At 50.0% G+C, this 25,993-nt stretch overlaps 6 protein-coding genes, 1 non-coding gene and 1 pseudogene across 7 annotated transcripts in view; 4 read left to right on the top strand and 4 right to left on the bottom strand.

Annotated features, from left to right (window-relative positions):
- Positions 1–3,928, top strand: part of LOC120951835 (uncharacterized) — a 29,220-nt gene extending 25,292 nt beyond the window's left edge. Inside the window, exons 3-4 of the mRNA XM_040370795.2 lie at positions 1,888–2,056; positions 3,064–3,928. Coding sequence (XP_040226729.1) covers positions 1,888–2,056; positions 3,064–3,253 — 359 coding nt within the window. The 3' untranslated portion in view covers positions 3,254–3,928. The remainder of the gene's footprint in view (positions 1–1,887; positions 2,057–3,063) is intronic.
- A 1,336-nt stretch (positions 3,929–5,264) lies between these two features.
- Trnag-gcc (transfer RNA glycine (anticodon GCC)) lies at positions 5,265–5,335 on the bottom strand. The gene has a single exon. It is a non-coding gene; the product is annotated as a tRNA-Gly (tRNA).
- A 147-nt stretch (positions 5,336–5,482) lies between these two features.
- On the bottom strand, positions 5,483–12,739 carry LOC120948647 (serine/arginine repetitive matrix protein 1). Its single transcript, XM_040365231.2, has 5 exons — positions 12,180–12,739; positions 10,803–11,865; positions 10,454–10,655; positions 9,711–10,376; positions 5,483–9,323 (listed from the first exon to the last, which is right to left on the bottom strand). The coding sequence occupies exons 1-5, from the start codon at positions 12,189–12,191 to the stop codon at positions 7,169–7,171; spliced, it is 4,098 nt and encodes a 1,365-aa protein (XP_040221165.2). The 5' UTR covers positions 12,192–12,739; the 3' UTR covers positions 5,483–7,168.
- Positions 12,740–13,173: 434 nt separating this feature from the next.
- On the top strand, positions 13,174–14,693 carry LOC120948983 (ribosome biogenesis protein BRX1 homolog). The gene is made up of 2 exons (XM_040365894.2): positions 13,174–13,498; positions 13,559–14,693. The coding sequence occupies exons 1-2, from the start codon at positions 13,301–13,303 to the stop codon at positions 14,609–14,611; spliced, it is 1,251 nt and encodes a 416-aa protein (XP_040221828.2). The 5' UTR covers positions 13,174–13,300; the 3' UTR covers positions 14,612–14,693.
- Positions 14,694–14,777: 84 nt separating this feature from the next.
- LOC120948982 (phosphatidylserine lipase ABHD16A) lies at positions 14,778–19,190 on the bottom strand. Its single transcript, XM_040365893.2, has 9 exons — positions 18,611–19,190; positions 18,439–18,492; positions 18,033–18,346; positions 17,808–17,947; positions 16,759–17,012; positions 16,328–16,677; positions 16,104–16,243; positions 15,893–16,029; positions 14,778–15,819 (listed from the first exon to the last, which is right to left on the bottom strand). The coding sequence occupies exons 1-9, from the start codon at positions 18,668–18,670 to the stop codon at positions 15,709–15,711; spliced, it is 1,560 nt and encodes a 519-aa protein (XP_040221827.2). The 5' UTR covers positions 18,671–19,190; the 3' UTR covers positions 14,778–15,708.
- A 291-nt stretch (positions 19,191–19,481) lies between these two features.
- On the top strand, positions 19,482–20,803 carry LOC120951133 (uncharacterized). The gene is made up of 2 exons (XM_040369675.2): positions 19,482–19,732; positions 19,804–20,803. Exons 1-2 carry the CDS (start codon positions 19,610–19,612, stop codon positions 20,692–20,694), a joined length of 1,014 nt encoding a protein of 337 aa, XP_040225609.2. The 5' UTR covers positions 19,482–19,609; the 3' UTR covers positions 20,695–20,803.
- An 87-nt stretch (positions 20,804–20,890) lies between these two features.
- LOC120951132 (NF-X1-type zinc finger protein NFXL1) lies at positions 20,891–24,158 on the top strand. The gene is made up of 5 exons (XM_040369674.2): positions 20,891–21,530; positions 21,641–22,093; positions 22,159–22,817; positions 22,901–23,654; positions 23,718–24,158. Exons 1-5 carry the CDS (start codon positions 21,021–21,023, stop codon positions 24,129–24,131), a joined length of 2,790 nt encoding a protein of 929 aa, XP_040225608.2. The 5' UTR covers positions 20,891–21,020; the 3' UTR covers positions 24,132–24,158.
- Positions 24,159–24,258: 100 nt separating this feature from the next.
- LOC120952740 (uncharacterized) lies at positions 24,259–25,992 on the bottom strand (annotated as a pseudogene).
- Between the last annotated feature and the right edge of the window lies 1 nt (position 25,993).

The raw sequence follows: 25,993 nt of genomic DNA, 5'->3' as shown, positions 1-25,993 counted from the left end.
CTTAAGCCTAAGGGATTTAGATCAAGGATAAAAACAATCGAAATGCCGAAGCCTTGCAATACAAAGCTAATTAATAGATAAGCTCACACAGTCCTCAATTCCTCATTTCGTGAATCATCTCCCTTCAAGTGTCAAAAACAGATTTGCCGATCTGTATGGGATCACACACCACGAATCTTCGTCAGATAAAATTATCGTTATTTAAAAAAAGTTATTCGTAAAATACGAATATATATTGTTATAAGAAATGAATATGCCACCAGAACACTTGGAACTTGGAAATTAGCGAAAAATAATGTATAAACACGAGTTTTTACATTTTTTCCTTGATCTGTCAAAAAATTACAAGTGTAAACAGTTTAAAATTAGGCTACTTATACTTATCTCGGGTGAAATAATGTAATCTAGGAATGCAAAAAATAGGAATGACAGCGAACAGAACGGAACTTCCTACGACACACAAAAAACGATAGAAAGCCCTCGTGTACGATAAAAGCAACAATTTTGAAAAGTAAAGCTGTTTACACAAGCAAATATTTTTGTTATTCATCCAGCGATGGATAGTTCGGATTGCATGAAAAAGATTCACCACAGGCTGCTAGACTTCCGCTACTTCAGTGAAAAAGTGTGTTTGACAGATATTTGCTAGCACAACTGCCGTAAGAGAATGCGAGTAATGAAAAATATCCTATTTTAATACTACATTGAGAGTACAATAAACATTTTTTCTAATATTAAAAAAGCACATATAAAAATAATATCGTGAATTTGTACATAACAAACGATTCCAGATAAGAGGCGAGTAGTACAAAAACTCAATTAGATTAAAAATAAAAATCTAAATAGTACTTTAGATAAATATTGGGTTTTTTCCATTCTCCACTTTGCGGCCCGCGAATCACTGAAAATTTGTACTTGCGGCCCTCTGATGAAATGAGTTTGACACAGCTGGCATACACCATTCCAAACAACCTTATATAAATACTGTTTCAGATAAGACATAATATAAACAAAACACATTTTAGTTTCGTTCTATTCTTTCAACTCTGTCCTAAAACGGGAACGTTTCAAGTTCCAACCGTTTATGGGTACCAATTTCAATGTCATCCATGCTCGTTAGCATTCCGATCGCAACGATTGCTCACCCCCTTTCCGTATCCTCTTTCATCAACTCATTTGAAGCACCCGAAAATAAATCTTAACAGAATGGCTCCACCCGGTCCAGTGTTTCTAGAACGTTTGTGCCAGGAAACATTCCAACTAGTGATGGGAAAAATGATGTTTTCGTCGAAATCGATTCTGGTTAGCTCCGATGTCTTCTGGAATCGATTCTGAATAGTAGGTACGGAATCAGTTCCCGGAATCGATTCCGAAATCGGCTCCGGAATTGGTTCAGGATTCTGCTCCGGAATCGAAATAGGTTCCGGAATCAGAATCGGCCCCGAAATCGGAGTTCGGAGGTTTCGTCATCTCCAGGCTTTTGGGTCCAATGTTGCTACATATTGATAGCAGCAAAGAATCAAAATTTACTTGAACACGATCAATTCTCATAGAGATTCGTACTGACTTCGCTTCTGAAGCTTCTGATCTAAATTCAAGAACTAATTCCCATTCCGGAGCTAATTCCAATTCTGGAGTCATTTCTGATTCCGTTACCTGAACCAATTGCGTTTCCCAGGTCAATTCTGATTCTGGAACCGATTCTGATTGCGTAGCTGATTCCGATTCCGGAATCGGCTCCGAAATTGACTCCAAAAATGGAATCGGTATCGAGTAAGTCCGATTCCGAGCTCCCACCACTAATTCCAACCCTTCCACTTGCAATTACATTCCTCTCCAAAATGCCGTTCAAAATCTAATCTACATTTTTTTTATGTTTCTCCCCAGGTCGCTCGCTCGATAGCAGCCAGTGCCGGGATACGCCGTCGCGCCTTTGCAAGACCCGCTACAACACCACGGCACCGATGTACGGCGTCAGCTTAACTTCCGGCCAGCCGGTCACGATCGTGCAGAAGTTCCCCGATCTGCTCCAGCAGGTCGTCTTCGAGGTGTGCGAGTAAGTATCACGGTCCCTCCCGTATCACATCCGAGCAAACACAACTTCATGTGCGCAACATTACAATTTCTCCTTTTTCTTTCAACTGATCGACCATAAATCGGGCTCATTTTTTTAACCATTGCAATAAACATATCAATAAATAAAAGCTCTCCCAACAACACACCACTGCCCAAAGCGTTGCTATGCGACCATCGTTGTCCGCTGGAGTGCCACGTGATCGATCGAAAGCGCTTGCTTGCGCACGATTTTGATGATACGCGCGCGGTGACTTCCCCTTTTTTGCGCGCGCGCGACCATTACTTATGCAAACAGCGACGTGGGCCATTTTCCGCCTGTTTGAGCGCACAAACGAATTTAAAAGCAATGCGCTCTCCTCGCTTCTCCTCCTGTGCGGTGCGGTTTTCTCGATTTATTTTTCGTTAGGTTTCTGCACGGTTTCTTATCGGGTTGCTACCAACAACGGGCGTTAAAAATCTTTGGTTTTCCTTTTTTCTCTGTTATTGGACTTCATGAGTCGTATTTTATTTTATTATTTTATTTTCCCCTGCTTTCGATCTTGACCGAACGAAATATGTCCCAAAAGGAGACGCGCCAGTGCGAAAGTTTAAGACTTTTACTCGTCTCGCATTTTCTTTCACTTGCGTATGCGATTTTTTTGTCTTTCGCTATCTCTCTCCAGTCGTTACTGTTTTATGTTTGTAGTGGCGTCTGGGTTGTGTGCGATACCTATTAACATATCGCTTCCGATGGAATTTAATCCGGCTCGGTCGGTCATGTTCGACCATTAGCCTTTAAACTTGACCGACATTTCTCTTTCTGGGCGAACGAGAACGGAGAAAGTTAGGTCTAGCATGTAGCTAACGCGTCGTCCCCCTGTGTGTGTGTGTCATTTCACTTGCCATCTTCGGGACGGTTGATGGGGGGGTTGATTAATGTATACACACCAAAGGACTATTTAAAGTATGTAAATTAATGCTGCCAATTTGCTTATCTCTTCACTGCAGATCTTCCGAGTGTGACGTCGTGCGCGGTGAATGCACACAAACGTACGTACCGTACCTGTTTCTGGTGATCCCGCTCGGTCCGGTAACGCTCACCGGCCAGGACTACGTGCTGGTGGAGAGTGGCTGTGTGTGCAAACCGAAGTACGCCACCGACAAACCGAGGGAGGCGGGCGGTAACTTCATCCCTTAGGCCGACGAAGTTTATCCTCATGAGACGACACAAATGCATGGAAATGCATCCGATGGAGCTGGACCACGAACCAGAAATCAACAGCAACAACAACAACCACGAACACATTAGGCATTGGAATGATGAACAATGTGATTGAGATCGAGAAATAGAGAGAGAGTGAGAGATTAGGTTTGATCGTGCGAATTGGCTGTTGTCGACTCGACACATCCGCGAACGGTGGATGAACGTAAAATAGGCATTTTTTCTGATTTAAATTATTTGACACTTTGCTTTTCCACCTCTCTTTTTTATGTGAGGAACTATCCCCATCCAGCAGGCTCTCCACGTTTACTTTCGACGAATAATTAATGACACTAACGCGGGAAGCATAGCGTGAAAGGGAATGTTTTAGCGTACAAGTAGACGTGAGGGGTGGGAAAACTAGTACGGTTCTATGTTGAGCTAATAGTCCCGCAAATCATCTTTGAGCAGCAGCGTCCGGTGGGGTTTAATTGTGAGGTATGTGTTAGTTTTTCTTTTACGACGACTATCATCAACTATTAGAGATAGGGGCAAGGCGCACGGCGAGTATGAGGATAGGTGAGTGTAGTACTCTCGCCTGCGTGTGCGAGGATGAATTAGGTATATTTTTTGTAAATACAAATAAATATTTCTCTACTCGATTTAACTAAAGCGCGCTGGCGGAAGTAAATGTTGAATGTGATGACAGTATTTGGGTTTAATTATTTTTGCCGATTGTTGTGAATAATGGTGCTGCTGCATCATCATTTGGGAGTGTGGAAGATGGGACAGCTGGTGATGGCTTGATTGGTGCTGCGTGAATGTTGCTGCTGCTACTGCTGCTCGGTATACTCAGGTGGACTGATGGCACGGTAATCGTCGGTCAGCACCAGATTGTCGTGCAGCCCGCCGTACAGATAGAGATCGTCATCGCCGCCCGGGTACGGTGGCAGGGACTGCCGGCGATAAGAACTTATTGATGGGAAAAATGTATCTCAGAAGGGACTCGAATCTTTGAATCCCAATCCTGGTTTTATTGCAGCTTTTGATTAGATGAAGCTGGAATAAAAGGTTATTCTGTTTTATTCTTAATTATTCAATATTTCAGTACTTACATCATAATTAGTACAGGTAGTCCTTGAGATATGCGGACCTTTACTCAATATCAAATCAAATAATTTATTTAGTGACTATAACTTCTCATTAAATGCTATATTACATGAACTCTTTTTATATTTTGACTGAAACTGCGTCAATCGACTTCCGAAATTAGAGATACGTAGTTTGTCTCGACCTCCATTAGTAGCGTATCTCGGGGACAGTCTCTAATTTCAATCGCAATCCCAATCCCAATCGTGATCGTAATCAGAATCCCAATCTCAATCGAATCCCAATCGAATCGCAATCCCAATCTCAATCAGAATCCCAATCGAATCTCAAACGAATTCCAATCCCAAACGAATCACAATACCAATCCCAATCAGAATTCCAATCGAGTCACAAACGAATCCCAATCCCAATCGAATCGCAAACGAATCCCAATCCCAATCGAATCGCAATCAAATCCCAATCGCAAAGGAATCTTTTGGGGATTCAAATCCTACAAACGGGATCCGATCCGATCGAATCTTTCTAGGGATTGAATCTTCGAATGTTCCCAATCCTGAATCTCCCACCACTAATAAGAACGCACTTGGGAAGAGCACGGACACGTCGCTCGGCTCCGCGGCTGGCAGTTTTTCGGCGGCTGAATGTAGCCGATATCGTCCAGACTGCCGGCAATGCCACCACCATCACCACCCATTCCCTCGCCGATGTAGCTCGTTTCAAGCGGCTGGCCATATTTAGATTTGATCAGGCCCACTCTGCTGCTGCTGTTGCATCTGCTGTTGCAGTGCCTGGCTAACGACGGCCGATGGTAGTGTTCTCGAGGGCGATACCATGTCTGTGGATCAAAAAGAGCGATGTAAAAAACAAGGTTTGGAAGTAAAAGTTAAAAAAAGTTCATTGCATCGGCCGGGAATCGAACCCGGGCCGCCCGCGTGGCAGGCGAGCATTCTACCACTGAACCACCGATGCTCGGTTGGAAACTGAGCGTCTAAATCCAAACCGGCCACTAGATTTTCAACATAGTAATCTTGACAATTCATTTCTTTCGATTACTTTCCATTTTACAACACTTCAGAACGGTACAGTTTTCCGTTGAAAGGATTACAGATATAGAAATGTTTTCTATGATTATTCTTTATTTGTGTTTCGCTTGGTTGGTTTAATTGCGTTTCTACAACGTCTGCAATATTAATGTTGTTCCCCCTGCTTTCGAACACCCATTCTCTCTCTCTTTGCCACGTGCTCCCTTTTCTTAGCATGAAGAAGAGTTTCTATTCCATGGTACTTTTTGCGACATGTGAAGGTTCGGTATCAACAAATTTATACTGTTTTGTGTAGTTGTTGTTATTAAATAGCACATTCGAGTGCGCATTTTTTTTCTTCCTTTCATTGCCCACAGAGATTAAATAATTGTTTGAAGGTGCATTCAATTACATTTCCTTCGAAAGTAGAAAGAGTAGTAGATAGGTACGCTTCTCGTCGACCCACGGAACGGCTGGTGTTGTTGCGTGCTAACTATTGCTATTGCTGTACCCTTGCTTTTATTATTTCACCGCAAGCGACGATAAGGAGAAACGTGAAGGGAGCTGAAGGATTTCATTATCTGTTTGTTTTTTTATTAACCCTTTTTTTCTTATGCAATTTTTACTCTAATTTGGTTACTTAAATCTTAAACTGCTTGTTTTGCCTTTCATCGTTACACACACATGAACACACCCTCACACACACACACACATACACACACATACACACACATACACACTAACACACACATTCTCACACTAGAGACCAACAAGCAATTCCGTTTTCGGGTGTTGGAATTTTGTTGTTTAAAATTGCAAGAAAACAGAATGATCGCAGACGAGAGGGAGCGAGCGAGAGATACAGAAGAAGTTGAGTGGAAAAGAGATAGAAAGGGAGAGAGCGCTGCAGAGAAGAAAAGGATGTGCAGTGACGACAACGCGAAAGGAAAACACACTTTGCTACACACTGCACAACACCGTCGCCATGGCAACCATCATGTTTTGAAAAGGTTGGCCCTCCCCCGTCATCGGCGTGGAAATTTAACTCACGTTAATTAAGGACTAGCCCACACGTCGTGGGTTTCTAAAACTGTACTAATAAAAAAAAAAATACTCCACTCCCTCCCTGTCCTGCGCTTCAATACTACTAAATAGCAAATGTTTGTCCAGAATTTGCTGTTTTAAAACCCTTCAAGCGCACTACTGCACAATCACGTTACTTCAATTCATCTGCTCTCCCTCTCTGTGTCTCTCTCTCTCCTTTAATCGCTCTTCTTTATATCATTTTTTTGTATCGCTTCCTTCCGCGTAAAGTAGAACCTCTTAGTAGGCGTAGTACGGTGCGCGCCATTCGTGAAACGTGCTATTCCACACACAAAACACACACACACACACATACACATTCCACCCCAACGCGAAAAGTGTCCCTGCCCATCCCCCCTACGCACTATATATCTATATGTATAGGATCTATGTAGTGTACTGTAGCAGAGAGAATCGATACGATTGCCGAAATCGTACCTCCACACCATTTCCGGCCAGGATCACACCACTACGCAATGCCGCGCTTTACGCGCGATAATCGATGTCGTCGTCGTCGTCGTCCGCCGTATCCACCGGCGAAACAAGGGGTTGTGGAGAAAGAAAGGGAAAACGCTTCCGGGAGAGATCACGGTTTGTTGTTCGTGGCGGATGCATGAAATCTGTCCCTCCCTACAGCTCGCTCCTATAGCCTATCTATACAATGAATTAAACGTTCACGATCCTGCCCTCTCAGCGCTCAGTCCGAGATGCTTTGCTGCTTTTTCATCGACTTTAGGGCCCGCTCGCGCAGCTGCTTCTCCAGATCGTCGTTGATCACCGTGCCGCCAGCGCCGCTCGCACCGATCGCAAGCAGGCTCTTCTTCGTACGCACCACCGATTTGGCCTCGTCCTCGTCCGACGAGGAGGACGAGCTGTCGCGCTGATACTTGCTGCTCGACTTGCTGCTCTTCTTGCTTTTTTTATGCTTTTTACTCTTCTTCGAGTGCTTCTTCTTCTTCTTGTGTTTCTTGTCCCGCTTGCTGCCGGACGAAACGCTCGCGTCGTCGGGCGAGGCGTTGCGCTGGCGTTTCTTTTCCTTGCGCCGCGCCTTCTTCCGCTGCCGCTCCGAGACCCGGTCGTCCGAATCGTCGCTCGAGGAGGAGGAGGCCCGACTGTGGTGCTGCTGCTGGTCCGCTGCCGCACCCGGGGCCACCACCTTACCGCTCACCGCCTTCCCCTTGGACGATAAGGACACACTGTTGTTGCTGTTTGCGCTCGGCTGAGGAAGCGCTTTTGTGCCGGATTTTGTGTCTTCCGGGTGTGTCGTCGCTGCCCTTGCTCCCGGGCCACTCTCCGAGGTGGAGTGTTTCCGCCTTTTACCGCCGTGCTGCTCGACGGAGGATGTACTGTCGCGGTGCGTCTTACGTTCGCCGCCCTCCTTTCTACGGCGATCATGATCCGCCGCTTCCGCCGCTCCCTTGCCGGCCACTTTCTTTGGTTCCCGCCGGTCTTTCGTGCGAGATTTTCGTTGCTTCCCCGTGCTTTCCTCGCCGGACGATCGGCTATCTTTGCCCCGGTCGTCTTCGTCATCATCCTCCTCCTCCTCCTCACTGCTCGACGAAGAGGACGAAGACGAGCGACGCTTGCTGCGCTTTTTAGCCTCCTGCTTGCTCTTCTGCTTGCGCTTTTTAGCCTTTTTGTCGCCTTCCTGCTTGGTGGCTTCTTCGTCGTCGTCTTCGGCGCCCCGCCGACCGGTTGATGGGGCTGGCAGCTTTTTCTGCTGCTTTGAGTCGTCGCGTGAGTCATCACTTTCGCTGCCGGAACTGTCGTCGTCGTCGTCGCTGTCCGAGCTGGCACGCTTCTTGTGTCTGCTGATGGGCTTCGCTGCTTTCTGCTGTAGCTTCTGCTGCTGCTGCTGCAGCTGTTGCAGTTGCTGCTGTAGTTGCTGTTGCTGCTTTCGCTGGTCGGCCGAGCTGGCCGTGCTGGCGGAGTTTGCGGCGGCGGCGGCGGCCGCTTCACGCTCGTGTGGCTTCAGGAAGGGAGAAGGAGTTCGCGAAAGGCTGCTGCTATAGCCCCGCTCCGACCGTTCCGCGCGTACGTTATTGCTCGTTGCTGATTTTGCCGGCTTGCGGCTCTCGTCCTGCACTTTGTTAGCTTCACGAGTCGCCGCCGACGATTGACGATCATCGGAAATCACCACGGTAGCTTCCGGTTGCTTACGAGCACCGCCGGAACCACCCGAACCAGCAACTGCCGGTGCACGTGATTTCTCTTCTCTTTCGGTGCTCTCGCCTCTAGCCGGCGGTGGCTTATCCGCTCGAGCTCGATCGGACGAATTGCGTAGCCGTTCTGATTGCGCTCCACCCTCGTCCAGCATTTCGGTGGAATCTCGCGCATTAGACATGCGCGTCACGGAACGACGACTGCCAGTCGACTCAGCGGGGCTTTGGGAAGCTTTCCTAGCTCCGCCACGCGCTCCCTGATTGCCTCGGAACCGATCCTGCTGCGGTGGCTCGATGCTGTTGCTACGCCGCCCTGCTGCCGAACGGTTGCCACCAGCCTCTCGATGGTTGCGTTCACGATCATCGTACCGGTTCGATGCGGGCGGGCCCATCTGCTGTCGCTGCTGCCGTTGCGGTGGTTCATCGGAGCGGCGCCACTTATTAGGGTTGTTGGGGCCAGAGTAACCGAACGAATCGCGACCTCTACCACCACCGTCCCGGTCACGGGATGAACCACGGCGACCAGGTCCAGCACCGCCAGAGTATCGCTGCTGCTGTTGCTGCTGCTGATGATAGTTTGGACGATCGCGCTGGTCACGGTCACGATCGCGAATATCCCGATCGGAGCCTCTGCCTGGGCCACCCGGGCGCATTGATGGTGGCGAGCGACGACGGCCGTAATTACCATCACTGTAGAATGCAATGAACGCTTGTATTAGAATCTTCACAACTTTTGCTGTTAAGCCACAATTAACATAATGACGCATTACAGGGTTTTCCAGGGGTTCTCATAGTCTACTGGGACACTTCTTTGACTCTTTCCTATTGGAAGTGAACTTCATACGTTGGAAATTTGACTCTATGGCAACCGTTTTGGACAAGCTCTTTGAAAATTCCAATTAGATTTGTCAAACAAGGGTACTATAGAGTCCAATTTCCATCATAAGTTTACATCCAATAAGAAATAATAAATAAAGTGTCCCACAGCTATGAGAACTGCTGAAAACCCCTGTAAAATAATTCCAATGATAAAAGTGCCCAATTAGCGCAGCCAACGAACCATAAACCAAAACTTACCGCCCATTGCCCCGTCCACCTGGTCGACCGGGCGATCGGGACCGTCTTCTGCCGGGCGAGCGCGATCGGTTGCGCGACCGCGACCGGGATCGATTTCTCGACCGTGATCTCGACCGACCACCACCACCACCTCGGCCACGGCCCGGTCCCATATCGCGACCACGACCGCGCGAAATCGATCTCCGCTCGCGATCCCGATTGTCCCCCCGACCACCGTACCGGCCGCCGCCACCTCCTCCGCCGTTCCCATCGCCCGGCCGGCGACGGGATGCCGCTGCCGCATTCCGGCCGCCATCCGCATCTGAGTCGGACGAATCTTTGTTCGAGCGATAGTGACGCTTCTTTTGGATACTGTTTTCCTTCTTCTGTATTTCGAAATCATCCGGCTTGCGGCCGCGCGACGACGACGACCGGCTACTGCCCGAGCGGCTCCGCGACGTATCCCGCCGATTGCGGCTGTGGCTTCGGCTGCGGCTGCGACTGTTGCGTCCGTTGCGCTTTTTAGCCGCCGCGCCGGTCGTACCACCGCCGCCCTTTGCATTCTTCGATTTCTTCTCGTCCCCGCTGTCGCTGGACGACGACGAGCCGGACGAGTTGGAGTTCGAGCTGTGAGATCGGGAGCCACCACCACTACCATCCTGCTGGCCCTTTTTCGCTTTTCTCGATCTGCGAATGAGGATGATTTTGTGGGGTTAAGAAAAAAAGACCCAAGAATCGTGCGTGTGTGCTTCATCAAGCGGTACCTTGACTTTGATGGGGATCGAGAACGACTAGCACTCTTCTTGCGGTTGTCGTCCTTCGTTGCCGATCCGGACCTGCTACGCGAACGCGACTCGGCAGACGAGCGACTAGGACTTTTTTTGTTCGAACCTTCGGCCTTCTTTCCCTCGGCCATGTTCATCAACTTGGATTGGAGCTTCGACAAGGCGGCTGAATTGCCATTACCTATTAAAATATTCAGAGTATTGAAGGATCGTAATTAGCCGAAATAAACCTTTCTTTGTACGCATTTATGGTCGAATCAATTCACTTGCGATAGAGCTTTAGAAGCAAATCTCAACAAGATATCAGAACCGATTTACAGACGCTTACCGTTCTTGTTTTCCTTCCGCGCAGCAGAGCCGCTGCGCGAACGCCGCCGATCACGATCATTACCGCGCTTGTCCCGTGGCGATCGGCTCGAACGTTTACGCGAACGGTCCACCGAACGACGGGGCGATCGTGACCGCCGTCGATCCCTAGAAGATCGGCGCTCGCGGGACGATCCCCGGCGGTCGCGTGACGACGCCCGCCGGTCCGTGCGTGAACGCGAACGATCACGCGATTTTCTACGCGCCCGCGAATCATTGTTGCGCTCACCGGATTTGCCACGTTCCGTCGATTTGCGCCGCGAAGCCGAATGGTCCTTTGCACTTCTCTCCAGCCCATCCGTGGTCGGCTTGGTGGCGCTTTCATTTTTCACCGCGTCCTCGAGCGCCCCGGCGGAGGCAGCAGCGGCAGCAACGGCAGCAGCAGCGGCGGCCGCTGCCGGTGCTACAGCCGCCGGCAGCACCTTCTTCGACTCCTTCGGCACGTCCGCCTCGATGAACTCCTCGATCATCTTTTCCTCCTCGTCGATGTAGTCCTCCGGTTCCGGTTTGTACATGGGCCGTGGTGCAGTTTTGAGTGGCTTTGTTTTGCCCGCACCACCACCACCGTCGTCCTTATCACGGGTACGGCTTCTCGAGCGGTGGCCCCGGCCACCGTCCTCCTGCAGCCGGGCCTCTTCTTCCCGCTTCAAGATTTCCTCCTTTTTCGCCTGTATAAACTCCTCCGGTATGCCCGTGTCGGAGTCCTGCGCGGAGAGCAGCAACGACCACAGGTCCTCCATGAAGAGGCGCGCATTTTTCCCGTTCAGAAACCCGGTCAGATTGATCTGCATCTTCTTCGGGCAGGGGAACTTCTCCTCCTCGAGCTGGTTGTACACAAACTCCACGATGACGTCGTCCTCGATGTTGAGCATGTCGGTGATTTTCTGGCTAATCCAGGGGCGCAGCACGTCCAGCTTCACCTTCGACATGTCGACCCGCTTGTTGAGATTATCGCTGAACTTCATCTGCTTCAGCAGCTTCTTCTCCTTGTCCGAGAACCGCGAATCCTGCTGCTGATTCGTACCCTAGTCGAGAGAGTGAGAGATGGAGAGAGAGAGAGAGAGTTTGAGAGGGGAGAGAAGGAAAGGCCACCAAACAGGGTGCAATAAAAGGAGAATGACCAACGCGCTACAGAATATGCTTGTACAAGTTTCGTAACAGCACCCTCTTCCCCTCCCCCTTCCCTTCAAAACAGGTGCGTGTTTTTTTAAAGGGGACAACAAACAGGAAGGCGCCATACTAGAGCACACACATTGCACAATGCCTGTACACGTCCTTCCCGTGCGCTGGGGTTCTGCTCCTGCGTTGATATGCGAGAGGGAAAAACAAGGACACTTACGGTGAACATCATTCTGAGGCCGTTTGTTGAGCTGCGTCAAAGATGAAAACGTCTACCCTCCCTCTGTTAGAACCTCCGCTGACCGAAGCCGGACAATCCTTCCCTCTTTTCACCAACCCTAAACCCACACACGGTCACACACGCAATTCGCAATTCAGATTTTCAGCACTTTGTCACCCTTTTTCCACTTTTTTCACTCGACCGATCCCGGCACAAACGTTCGCGACGGCGGCGGCAACGGCGGCTGCGGCAGTACTCGTCCGGGCCGACCACCTCTCCTCACCACGCACTGCCACCCACCCCGGCGGGTAGTTGGATATATGGGACGGTGAGAAGGAACGCGGTCCAACTTTACCCGTGCACTGGAAGCACCCACTTGCTTTCGCTTAAGGTGAACACATCCTTGGCCAATGCGGTTCCGGATTGTGTCGCTTGCTAGATTCACACTTTGCCAGCAAGATTTCCGCCCGCAAACATAAAGTGTACGCGCGGCCTTTGCAAAATGGCGTTCTCGGGCAAGCAGCAGAAGAGAGAAAAAATACGGCAAAAAAAATTGGACAGAGACAGCGGACGTCAAAAGCGGACCGGACTGTCAGATGGATCGAAGCAATTTGTTCGCACGGCGGGTTGCGGTCGTGGTTTTCAATTCGACAATTTGTGTGATTAATTTGAAGCTGTACAATTTTATGAGGTTTTGCAGCACTCGAATATTATTTTAAAAAAATACGACGCAATATTCCACATAATATTGATGATAAATTATTAAAACATGCCCGTAAAAAAAAACCATTAAATATAATATTGTTTTCAAACTGGGAAGCATTGCGAGGCTTACCAATATTATTTGAGTGCTTTTCCACTTTATTTATCATATATAACTCAATTAAATGTGGAAATAAAACACAAAACATTAATTTAAAAACCACTTCAAACTGGTTTTGGCACGCACTGTTCCATGCTGTCAGTTCACTGTGCTGTGCAGTTTTGTGCTGTCATTTGTAGGAGAACTGTCAAAACACGAACCGTGCTGGCTGGGAACCGTGTGGGCATACAAAACCGCGTGTTATTCCACCGCGAACGGTTCACACGATTTTTTTTTGTTTTCCGTATAATAAAACACAATGAAGCAACTACAAACGGATAAAAACGATGCCAAGGGTAAGCAGAAGGCAAATCTGAAAAAGAAGTTCAAACCGGGCAAGAAACAGAAGGGCAAACAGAAGGCCAAGCCGAACAAGGATTCGGACGAGTCGGAGGATGAAAGAGGTACCGTGCCGCTGAAGGAAACGCGCATCTCCGACGAGCCAATCCCGAAGAAGGTAAGTGACCATGGTGAGGCATTTGTGGGAGTAGTAAACATTTTGTGTGGTTAATTCCAGAGCAAATGGACCAACAAACAGCGCGTGCTGGTGCTGTGTGCCCGCGGCATCAACCATCGCGACCGGCACCTGATGCGCGACCTGCGAACGCTGATGCCCCACCACCGGGCCGAACCGAAGATGGAACGCTGGAAGACGCTGTCGGTGGTGAACGAGATGAGCGAGATGAAGCACTGCAACAAGGTGGTGCTGTTCGAGGGGCGCCGCAAGCGCGACCTGTACATGTGGCTGGCCAATGCGGGCGTCGGACCGTCGGTGAAGTTTCTCGTCGAGAACATTCACACCATGGGCGAGATGAAGCTGACCGGCAACTGTCTACGCGGCTCGCGGCCGCTGCTCTCGTTCAGCGAGGACTTCACCAAGCAGCCGCACCTGGTGCTGATCAAGGAGCTGCTGGTGCAGATCTTCGGCGTGCCGAACCACCACCCCAAGAGCCAACCGTTCATCGATCGCGTGATCACCTTCACCTACCTGGACAACCGGATCTGGTACCGGCACTTCCAGATCCTGTCGGAGGACGGCGGGCTGACCGAGATCGGGCCGCGGTTCGTGATGAATCCGATCAAAATCTTCAGCGGCTCGTTCGGGGGCGATCCGATCTGGGAGAACGCGGACTACCAGAGCCCGGCCAAGCACCGGCAGATGCTGCGCAAGGCCGCCAGCGAGAAGTATTTGCAGCGGACGAAGAAGAAGGTGGACCAGCAGGTGAACGCACCGAAAAACACGCACAAGCTGATACCGCACGGCGACATCTTCCGCGACGACGTGGACAAGCGGGCGAAGGTGTTGCTGAAGCAGGAACAGAAACAGGAGAAGCTGCAGCAGGAGCGTGAGAAGATCGAAAAGCGGCAGAAGATTATGGCCGAGCGGGATGCGATGCGCAAGCTTAAGCTGGCGACGGCGAAGAAAAGCGCCAGCAGCAAGAAGCTTCCGACGAGGAAGGAACTTGCTAGGAAGCGGGAGGGTGACGATCGTGGTGCGAAAAAAACGTTCAACGGTGTGAAAAAGGGCGCCAAGGGAGCGAAGGGCAAAAAGATGGCCATCGGTAAATGATTACACATTTCGAGCGTAAATATTAATATACAGGATTTAAATAAAGGGCCGTACATATAGTGTTAATGTACAAAACAGTAAAGCACACACGGGGGTAGAGTTTACTGTTTTGGCAGTGAGAAACGAGAAACAAATCATGCCATTTTCATACCGATTACAATATAAATACGTTACAATGTGAGGTTTTATTTTGTATCCACCAGCCCCAGCCGTATTCCGATTCTAGCCAGAATTATATACCCTCCGGGTAAAATATAGTTAAGATCTGTTCACTGCTTAGTTTGGGCGCAGGAAAATAGTATCCTGGTTATTTGGTTTCTTGTTTCTTTTGTCGTTGAAAACTGCCATCTACCTTTAAAGGGCGATGGTGGTACACACGCGCACAGGTCATGCTTGCCTCGTTTTGCCTTCCTACCTGCTCCAAACTTCCATACATCAAACAGTAAGTGAGAAGATCATATCATATAAGAATGTTTCAGCTTTCTTTTCAACCCATCCTTAACATCCGCCTAATCTCTTTCGCTGTTTATCAGTTCTCTTTCAGTTTCTCCGGGGGTAAATATCTGGAATTGTTTTAGTACAATTGTGGTAGCCATTTAGATATTTCGCTTTCTAGCTCCCTTCGCAAGCGCAATGCAAAATTATCCACAAATTGGGAGTTCTGTCTGCCTGTCTCTGATTGCACACCGATCGATCTCTCTGCGGCAAATATTATTTATTTGCGTTTATAAATATTGGACAACTTTCACTTAACTGTGCCGGTAAGTTTTTCCCTAAGCAGGGACAATATAGAGAACATTTGATTCAGTTACAGAGCATTACAAGCATTTTGGGAAAGTGATTGAAGTCATTTTAGCAAAAAAGACTCTTAACACGAGAGAAGAAAATCATCCACAAACGGGAGGTTTCAAGGGGCGCATAGATAAGCTGACCAATTGTAATGTTTAGAAAACCCACCAAACACAGAAAACTGTACTGCTTTTGTCTGAAAACGAAGAGGAAACAAACACACACACCCACGAAACGAAATAAAGCAGCCACAGCTTACCTCAACCGACCAGAAACTTATACTATAATAGCACAAAGTGTTCCGCAGCTTATGTAAAAACGTAGTCTGTTTCGGTTGGAATTTCCCACGGCGTTTGGAAGAATTCTTCCGGCAGCGGTGTGCAGTGGGTCGATTTAAAGTCTGCCAAGTACTTTTTAATCTGTGGAAGGAAGATAGGAACCAAAATCAATACCCGGCTGTTTCCGTGCACGCAAAGGGGGGAGTTTACATACCAAGAATTTGACCATAGAGTTGCGCTGCTCCGTCGTATATTCGGCACCGATTTCGATCGGATAGCTCCGGCTCGTTCCATTGTTACCGTTGTCGTTAAGGTAGGACATGAGCAGTGACATGCAATACTGTTCCGGTACTGGAAAGGAAGAAGCGGAAGAGAAAATCAATATTAAAAATGATAAATTTGGATGAAAATCGCATTCTACGAACCATCCTTGATGAAATCGACCGGTTTCGATAGCAGTTCCTTCGCGTAGGTTTCCTGTTCCGGTTTGAGAATGTTTGGGAATCGATACTTAAGCATACTAATGAGCAGGAAATTTCCCCTATTTGTACCAAGGTTGGCATCTCTGTGGACAAAAAAAGAAAAAAAGATTCATTTTTTAAATAAAATAAAATAAAACCTTATTTGCTCGATCGTTCCGTCCACTTACTCTGAGCAAATAATTTCATCCTCCGTGCGTCTGATCAGCAACACCGGCCCATTGTAGCGGACGATCAGCTCCGTGTTGTTCAGATTCACATAATCCCGCACGGCGATCTTGACAATGTTGGAGATCTGTTCCGGCATGCGGGGCAACGCTAGCTGCAGCACATCGTCGAACGTCGCATCGAGAACGACGCCCTTCACCTCCGGGTACTGGCTGGCGGCATACAGCGTCGAGTAGCCCCCGATGCTCCAGCCGTACAGGATGATGTTTTCCGGCTTGAAGCCAAGCTCGCGGATAGCAAACTGCAGCACAGCGTCGATCGCGTTCTGATCCTGGTCTGGGTACGGGCGTCCCTGTAAGGGAGGTGACAATGCAAGCGAAAATTACCGCATCTCTCATAAACATCACGGGAAGGGCATTGCGCTCTAACTTACACTACTGCCGGCGAATCCGGGATGGTTCCAGCCGAGCACGGAATACTTCAAATCTAGCGGCGTCGACATGATGCCAATCTCGTAGAAGCTCGCATTGCCTTCCGAGCAGATGACGAGCGTTTTACCATTTGCGCTCTTGTTCCGGTTGTCCACCACGATCGTGTCGATTTCGTTTCCGTCCGCCGTTTTTACCTTGTTCCGCTGCCCATTGCATTGCGTCACCAGCTTCGTGCGGCCTTCGATCAGCATGGGCTCTATGGGGGAGGGGGAAATAGAGAACTAGCAATGTAAGCACATCCCGTTTGGTGCTTGAAACCAGTGCTGCTAAATGTCACTGTCAATGTTATAAAAAAAATCTGACGGAAACAAAATCCATGTCAGCGTCACGTACTCAATATTGATAATCAGAGGAGATACTCAAAACGATTGCTCTAACCAATGCATACTTCGTGACATTTTTGCGACCAACACTTGGTCAGTCACTATGTCAAGACTTTCTTTTCATGACAAATTATGACTGAACCAAAATAATGTCAGCGTCACGAGCTCTACTGTGATGATCAGAGGTGAGACTCAAACAGTTTTTGCGACCATCTTATGCTTGGTGACATTGTGTGCAACCAACTCTTGGTCAGTCACTTGGTCGCGACATTTTCAGTCGGTGATCATCACGATAGTCATGAGAGATATGCGGTGTTTGCGAGTGGTTCCAAGAAACAAAATGAGCATGGTTTCTCGCTCTGTTTGATATTCCAAGAATGTCGTGATTATCACCGACAGAAAATGTCGTGACCAAGTGAGTGATCAAGAGTTGGGTGCTAAACAAAATGTCATGTCAAGCCAACTGTTTGAGTCTCACCTCTGATCAACTCAGTTGTTTCCGTGGGCTGAATTGAGCCTCGTTTCAGTCATGAGTGTTGGCCACTATGATTTAGTATCACCAATGATCATGAAGCTACCACGGATTTCTTCAGTGTTTTCGTTGGTGAACATCTCGTGATGCTCGTGACATTTTGCAGCACCGCTTGAAACACAACGAATGCACATACCGACGTAGCTTTGCAGCAGCCGTACCGAGCCGGGATAAATCATCCGAATGCCAAACGTGTGAATGGCAACGTACGCCGCAATCTGGCACGGCAGCGACGAGATCCAGAAGTTCTTGTTCCGCTGGGCAACCGTTTTGCGACTGAAACAGCAAAAAAAAGCGAATAAACATACGAGTTTACCATCCAAGTAGGCTTCAGAATGCATCTCGCCCCCCAATAACGTACCTTCCACCCTTTACGGTGTAGTCGACGGGCCACTGCTCGAAATCAAAGTCGTAGCGGCGGAGGGCCGCCTTCGGAGCCCCGCACCGGTCGCTACTGCGTCGTGCATTCTCGAGCGTTTCCGCAAACCGCACGTACACCGTGTTCATCGAACGGCCGAGACCGCGCATACAGAGCGACATGGCCACCAGCAGTCCCAGCCCGGTCGTTACCTTGGCAAAGGGGCCAACCGATTCGGCGACAAAGTAACCTCGCCGATACAGAATCGACACCAGGATGGGGGAGGTGTAGTAGCTGAAGCTCCACATCAGATTTAACTGTTTGCGCGGGGGGAGGTAGGGGAAAGAATCGAAAAGGAAACATTATCCAATTTGTGCTGTTCGTGCTGCGGCTTAGCTAACAAACTAACAGCTGTCAGGAGCTGGTCTCCATATTTTTCCAACGTTCCCGGCTCGTAGTTGTCCTGGTGCGCAAAATCAATCAGACCGTAACAGAGATGGAAGAGAAAGTTTAACAGAAAATTGGTGAAAACGGAAGTGCAACGACAACAAAATGCTCGTCCCCCCCGAGGGCGCACTTACCCGCGATCCATCGTACTCCTTCAGCAGTCTCGGGGTAAAAATGTACTTATGGAATGGCATGTTGTCCACGCGCGTGTGTTCTGTTTAGTGATAGTGAATGTTGTTGGTTGCTTCGTCACTGAAGCCGCGACAAAATTAAAAAAAAAAAAAAAACAACAACAAATTGCCACCCGTTCGTTGGGAGGGGGACGTATGCGCACAACAACTTTCTCGCTCCACGCTCAGCCCGACAGGATGCCCACGGTAATGGTGTGGAGGGTTTTGTTCGGCAGGCGACAATGATTCGCCACTACGCCACACTGCTGCTGGTTTACCTTGTCGCCGAAGGTTTCGCTTCCTGACCCGCGAGTGCGTGTTTGGAGAGCTATTCGAGCGTTCTTCGGTGATAGACTGCGCGGAATCGTTGTCTAATCACCAATCTATACATATCCAACGTGAGGGGCCCGCACTTATCTAACACAGCATCATAGCCCCGTCGTGGAAGCGGAGCCGAGCGGACAGGAAACGTGAAATGCAAAATCTACAGCATGTATTGGTAGTTTTTTTTATGTAATTAGTTTTTTTGGTAGCCTTTTTGTTGTTGTTTTTCTTTCGCAAGTCAAGGTGACGTTTGTCAAATTGCCAAGGTGTTCACAGACATGCAGATACCAAACGAACTGGTGTTGAAAATTTGCTCTTCTTTTTTCGCCATGAAAAACTATTTCAATTCCAATAAATTCCATATTAAATAACTTAACAGTTTCAAAATGTATAAATTCATATTTTGCCATAATATTACGTGTTTTTAAATTAAATTAACGAACATAAACTGAACGAAACATGGCGTTGACGCAACCTGTTCATTTCGATGTTTCAACTGTCACATTTTCAAACGACGCAACCGCCAAAACATCCAAACGAACGAAACAACGCAGCAGCGTACCAATTTCGTCGTCCCACAAAACAATACGTTCGCTGCCGATTACAACGTTTGGGATTGTAATTTACCATCAAAACAGAATGGGTGCGTTAAACAGCAAAGTTTCCCCATCGGTGGAAAGCAACAAACAACAGGAAAATGGTACCCAGCAGGATCCTCGCTCGCCTACACTGCACATCAACAGAAGCCCCATCAGTCAGGAGGTTTGTATTGCATTTTTATGTTATTTTATTTTGCTTCAACAATGGCTAACGATATAAATTTACTCTTCCAGCAAGCCGGAGTTTCGCGCAGCTCGATTACCAAAGTAAAGGATCTAACACCAGCGCTTACGGAACCGTCCGATCATACGCTCCGCACGCCGTACAGTCATCTGCTGCCGAAGCGCTTCCAGTCCATCATAGATCCCCGCTCGCCCAGCACATTTAACCGAACGCCGATCGTACTGGATCCGGACACGGGCGCAGACTGCAGCTTGACCAACGTCGTGTCGTCGCTCGAGTACGAGGAGCTACACAGCGGCCCGGAAGAGGACATGCAGGATGCGTCGTTCAAAGATTGTGACCCGCCACTGCCGGAGATATGCAATCTTCAAATCGAATACGACGAGTCGGTACCGTTCGTGGAAGTTGCGGTCGACGAAAAAGAAGTGACGATATTCGAGGACGCCGAGGTTGCACCCTTCGCAGGTAGCGATCCCCGCTCGCCGTGTATTGCCGTTGCCCGCACACCCATGGTGCTGGTGAAGGAAGAGGAAGAGGAGGAAGCTGTGCCGGAGCCGAACAATCAGCAGCAGGTAGCAAATCTGGCAGCGCTTCCAACCGACCTGAAAGCGGCTGTCGAAAGGCAGGAACGTACCCCAAAGCAGGAAATACAGGATAGTGAGAATCGGGGCGAGCAAACGCCGAAAAAGGGCAAGCTTACGCCGAGCGGCGGCAGTATTAAGTCGGGCAATCGTACGCCGCTCGGCTGCGTGACCAACATTGGAGCCGTATCGAACAACATCCGTAAGATGGCACTGATTGGCCAGATCAAGCAGAGCATGGTGATGGTGGCCGACGAACAGAAGCTTATTCCGCGCGGTGGAAACACGGGCAGTGCCGAGTTGAGCACGTTGGCCAAACAAACCAACCGTTCGCGCATTCCCAAGCTTCGAATGTCGTAGAATTCCTGACTCGCATTTTCTTTACTATTTTATTTTATATAAGGATATTTTTTTGGTCGTGTGTTTGTACTGGATTGATAATTAAGTTAAATAAATGAATTAACGAATGAAATAAAAATGGACACAATTAGCGATAGCCATGCGATTCGCATACTTTTTTCACCGGGAGCGCCCGAGACGTCAGCGCAACCAGCCGTCCTGCCTGCTCCACGTAAAAACATTACAGTAGGCGCCGGCAACAAAAACAGCCAACATTACTCGCTCGCGCACACACATCGCTCTCGTTGCAGGTAGAAATATACATACGGTAACCTTTCCGTTCAACAATGGCCAGTCGCAACCGTAACCGGGTCGCTCCGAAAGAGCAAAACGCGTGGAACATTCCGGTGCAAACGAAATCCGAATCCGACCGACAGCCGGCGCGAAAACCATCCACTGCAAACGGTTCCAAGAGCGGTGCAGCGGCGGCGGCGGCGGCCACATCGGAACCGGCCGGTATGAGCAGCTCCAAGATTCCGCTACCCTCCAGCATGTTGAAAAAGTCGCAGGAAAAGTTCAACCAGGTACAGCGGCAGCACGCCGAAACGGCCAAGAAGTATGCGGCCGAGTACGTGTCGAGCGAGGAGGAGGAGGAGGGCGAGGACACGAGCGGACAGGAAGCGGGTGCAGCAGCCTCAAACGATGCGGCCACGCGAAACATTCTCGGAGACGTGCTGAAGAACTACCACGGCGCCGAGGCGGACGTGGGCAAAACGCAGGAGTATTTGCAGCATCTGCTAGAATCGCGCAATGCCGTCTGCCTGATCTGCATCGAGACGGTGAAACGTGCGGACAGGGTAGGTATGCGCGCCCCCGGGGTGCCAAGACGGTGTACGGTGTGATTGTGTAATGTGCACTCTCCAGCACGCTGCGACTGATTTGTGTCGCTCCGTTTCTATTTTTACAGATCTGGTCCTGCGCCGCGTGCTACACGTTCTTTCACCTCATGTGCATCCAGCGGTGGGCTAATGATAGCATGTCGATGAAGCGCATCAATCACGAGCAGCAGGAGGGCTACTACAACAACCGGGGGGAGTACATACCGAAGCCAGCGCTCGACGTGCACTGGGACTGCCCGAAGTGTCGCCGGGAGTACGAGCCGGAGGCGATACCGCGCCATTACGAGTGCTTCTGCGGCAAGGAGCGGGAACCCAATGCCCATCCCTGGCTGATTCCGCACTCGTGCGGTGAGCCGTGCGAGAAGCAGCTTAATCCGGCGTGCGGCCACACCTGCCGGCTCCTGTGCCATCCGGGGCCGTGTCCGCCGTGTCCGCAGACGGTGAATGTGTCGTGCCGTTGCGGAAGTTCGCCCGTGAAAACGATCCGCTGTGCGCAGAAATCTTGGACTTGCGCAAGGAAGGTAAGTGGTGACGTTAACATGCGTCCAAAAACCTTTTTTAATGAAGTTTTGCCCTTGCTTTGTAGTGTAAAAGAAAACTAGCCTGTGGGATACACGAGTGCGGTGCCCAGTGTCACGACGCTGGCCAGTGTCCACCGTGCCAGAACCGCAGCAAGCAGCCGTGCCTATGTGGCGCACAAACCAAAGAAGTCAACTGTCACGAATCGCGCTGGCAGTGTGACAGTGTGTGCAATAAACCGTTCCCCTGCGGGTTGCACCATTGTGAGGGCGTGTGTCATGCTGGACCGTGCGGTCCCTGTCCCCTCGGGCTGCCACGCTCGTGTCCGTGCGGCAAGACGGAAACTCGCGCCGCCTCCTGCTCGGAGCGCATCGGCACGTGCGGTGACACGTGCGAGAAGGTGCTTGCCTGCGGACAGCATCTTTGCCCGGAACGGTGCCACCAGGGCGCGTGTGGCAACTGTCTGGAGCTCGTGCCGAAGGTGTGTCGGTGCGGCTCGACCAAGAAACCGATCGTGTGTCACCGGGAAGCGATCTGCGAGGGTCGCTGCAAGCGGACGCGCACCTGCGGCAAGCACCAGTGCAATCGGAAGTGTTGCGATGGCCAATGTCCGCCCTGTGATAGGGTGTGCGGGAAGACGCTACCGTGTGGGAAGCACAAGTGCAGCTCGCTCTGCCACCAGGGCCCGTGCTATCCTTGCAATCAGAAATCCACGATCAAGTGTCGGTAAGTGTTAGTGTGAACGCGTTGTTGGGTCGTTTTCCAACAATTAACGACTCTCTTTTAATTCTCTCCTCCTCCTCCTGAAGCTGTGGCGGTACCGTGGCCGAGGTGGCATGCGGTCGGGAAAGGAAAGCGAACGCACCGAAGTGCAAGCTGCCGTGCCGGGCTGCCTCCAAGTGTCACCATCCGAACACGCACACCTGCCACCCCGGTGACTGTCCGGCGTGCGTGCTGCCCTGCGGCCAGCCGAACGATACGACCAACTGCGAGCATCCGTGCCGGGCCAAGTGTCACGATGCGGTGCAGGTGGTGACGCGGGAGAAAAACTTCAAACCCGTCGGCCCGTGGGACGTGCCGAAGGAGACGGTCGAGGTGAAAACGTTGCCCCATCCGGCCTGCACCGTGAAGGTGCCGGTCATGTGTCTCGGTGGTCACGAAACGGCCGACTGGCCCTGCTCCAGCTCGAAACCATCGTCCTGCGGGCGGCAGTGCGGCCGGTTGCTGAAGTGCGGCGTACACCGCTGCCCGCTCGCCTGCCACAAGGTGACGCACCGGGCCAGCACGACACAGGATTCGCGCTGTGAGCCGTGCACGGCCGGCTGCACGTTGCCCCGGCCGGAGGGTTGCGTTCACTCGTGCGCGCTGCGCTGCCACAAGCCGCCGTGCGATCCGTGCCTGGTGTCGATCAAGTCACAGTGCTACTGCGGCCTGACGCAGGTGTTTTACAAATGCCACGAGTTTTACCCCACCGGCATGGAGGGGAAGGAACCGGAAGAGTTGGCCGAGCTGGCACGGCGGCGCGAGTCGTTTCTTAGCTGTGGTCAAAAGTGTATTAAAAACGTAAGCAACCCTGATGCGGTTGTCTGATGGCAAGAATCTAATTCCTTTCTTTTCGCTCCACAGTTCCCTTGTGGGCATCGCTGCACCTCCATCTGCCATCCCGGGCGCTGTCCGAATCCGGAGCAGTGCTCGAAGAAGGTAAAGGTGGCGTGCAAATGTGGCCAGCGGAAGGTGGAGGTAAGCTGCAAGGTGGCGCGCGCCACACCGACGCTCGACTGCGACCAGCAGTGTGAAGCCGTCCGGGCCCAGAAGCAGGAGGAGCAGGAGCGCAAGGAGCGGGAAGCGCGGGCAGAGGAAGAGCTGCAGAATCAGCGCGAGCTGGAGGAGTACGAGCGCAAGTTTGGCAAGCGGAAGCACCGCGAACGGAAGCGGCACCAGGTGCAGCAGGAGGAAAAGGGAACGCATTGGGCGGTTTACGTAGCGCCAGTAGTGGCTGTGTTGATAGGTGTAGCATTGTACTTTCTGTTTGTGCAATAAATTATAAGTTTTACTTTTGTTTCCCCACCCCCTCTTTTTGTCGCCCAAATCCAGTCAGCTGATACGGATAAAGCGAATATAAAATAAACAAAGCCCACGTGTGTATTTGTAGCGAAAATGCACCAAATATTTTAAACATGATTTTTTTTTGTTATTATTACATCATTTAAGAATATTACAAAACCTTCTTATTGTTTCCACCCTTGGCCGATGAAGTTCGCTTGACAAAGTCGTAGACTTTAAACCGCACATCAAAGTCATAGTGAATTGTCCAATGTACGAGCGCGGCGATAAATGTTATTACTGTCATTGCGAACAAAAATTCAGCTCGATTCCTGGAATAAAAGATAATTTAAATAGAAAGGTGCTGTAAAATCAAGGCTATCGTTTCCACTTACTCGTACGGCGTGCCACAGACCGTGTACCAGTAAGCGCCAACGTTCGGTGGCTTCGAAATGCAGTGGAAATCATAATCGGTCCTGCTGAACGTATCGAGACAGAGTGGAGGAGCGCTGGTACCAGTCGTATGGTGACAATCGCCAATCGGTTGATGTCTACCGCTCGAAACAGTATCTTCTGGGCGGAGGACGAATGCAAGCACAAAGTACAGCACAAAGTGTCCCACTGTGATGACATTCAATGCGTGATCCAGCAGAGATTGACTAAAAACCCACCCGAAAAAGCAAGCAACTTCATCTTTAAATAGGTCGAACGCAAGGACAAGTTCCTTGTCGCACTTACCTCATTGGCATCCGGCGATTGCTTTTACGATCAAACTTCCAGAAAACGGTCGCCACACACAAGAACACACCGATCACGATGATCCGATGGGGAATGCCAAGCACGGTGTGCAGGGGATAGCTGAACGCAAGGAACAGACCCGTTCCAACGGAAAGGGAAACACTGGCAGCCCCAACCATTGCCACTAGCTCCGCTCCGATTGTCCCCACCGCCCAACGACGATCCGTCGGTTGGGGGGTCCCCACTGACCGATCCATCCAGCTGCGCAAGTTGTGAAACAGATAGGAAAAGGCGAAGCTGGCCATGGCAAAGAACAGCAACAGCGTCCACGGGGCGGAGTAGACGCGCTCGCTCAGCAGCTGCTCGGTGTCGTGCAGTGTCCAGTGGAGAAATTTAATGCTAACCATGTCGAAGGGCAAATCGGCCAGCACTACCAACAGCCCGGCGGCGATATGTTCCTACCAGCGACACTTGAGCTTCAGCTTCGAAGCAGCCCAAAACGCTTGATAGTAGAAAAAGGGATCTGGAAGAAAAAGAAATACAAATACAATTAAAGTATGTACTTCATGCACTATGGACTTCCGGTCCGATCCATTACTTACAGACGAAAAATACGAACAACGGTACACGCTGATGAAACAGATCGATCACGGTCGGGCTGAACCAGATCGTTTCACCGTACGGCGAAAAGTACATGGAACCTTCGACCAGCACCCCGGTCAGCGCACTGGCCATCCACAGGAAGGGCCATCTGCCGCCCCGGTGTAAGGCGTGTGCTAGGCTCAGCAATCCACCAACGATGCAGAAAGCTTGACTAACGACGTAGCTCGGTTGCGCGTTGAACAGTTCCGCCGGATTGCGCACGTTCAGCAGCCAGTGTGGGAAATCCTACAGCAAGAAAGGTATGTTACTATGAATCAGAATGTATTTATTATGTTTTTAAACTATGAAATTACCTGCCGGAACTGCTCGTACGTACGTACGGTCGAATGGGCATCCATGCTGAGTGTGTCCGTCATTCGGCGTTTAAAGATTAAAACACAACTGAGAACGTCAGCGCTCGTTCATTTATCGCTCATCGTCAGGCAGCAGGCAGGGGAGGGACTCCGAAATTGGATTAT

Source organism: Anopheles coluzzii, chromosome 2 (assembly GCF_943734685.1).
Source record: "Anopheles coluzzii chromosome 2, AcolN3, whole genome shotgun sequence".
Taxonomy (NCBI): Eukaryota; Metazoa; Arthropoda; class Insecta; order Diptera; family Culicidae; genus Anopheles; species Anopheles coluzzii.
This window is presented reverse-complemented; position numbering and strand designations above follow the sequence as displayed.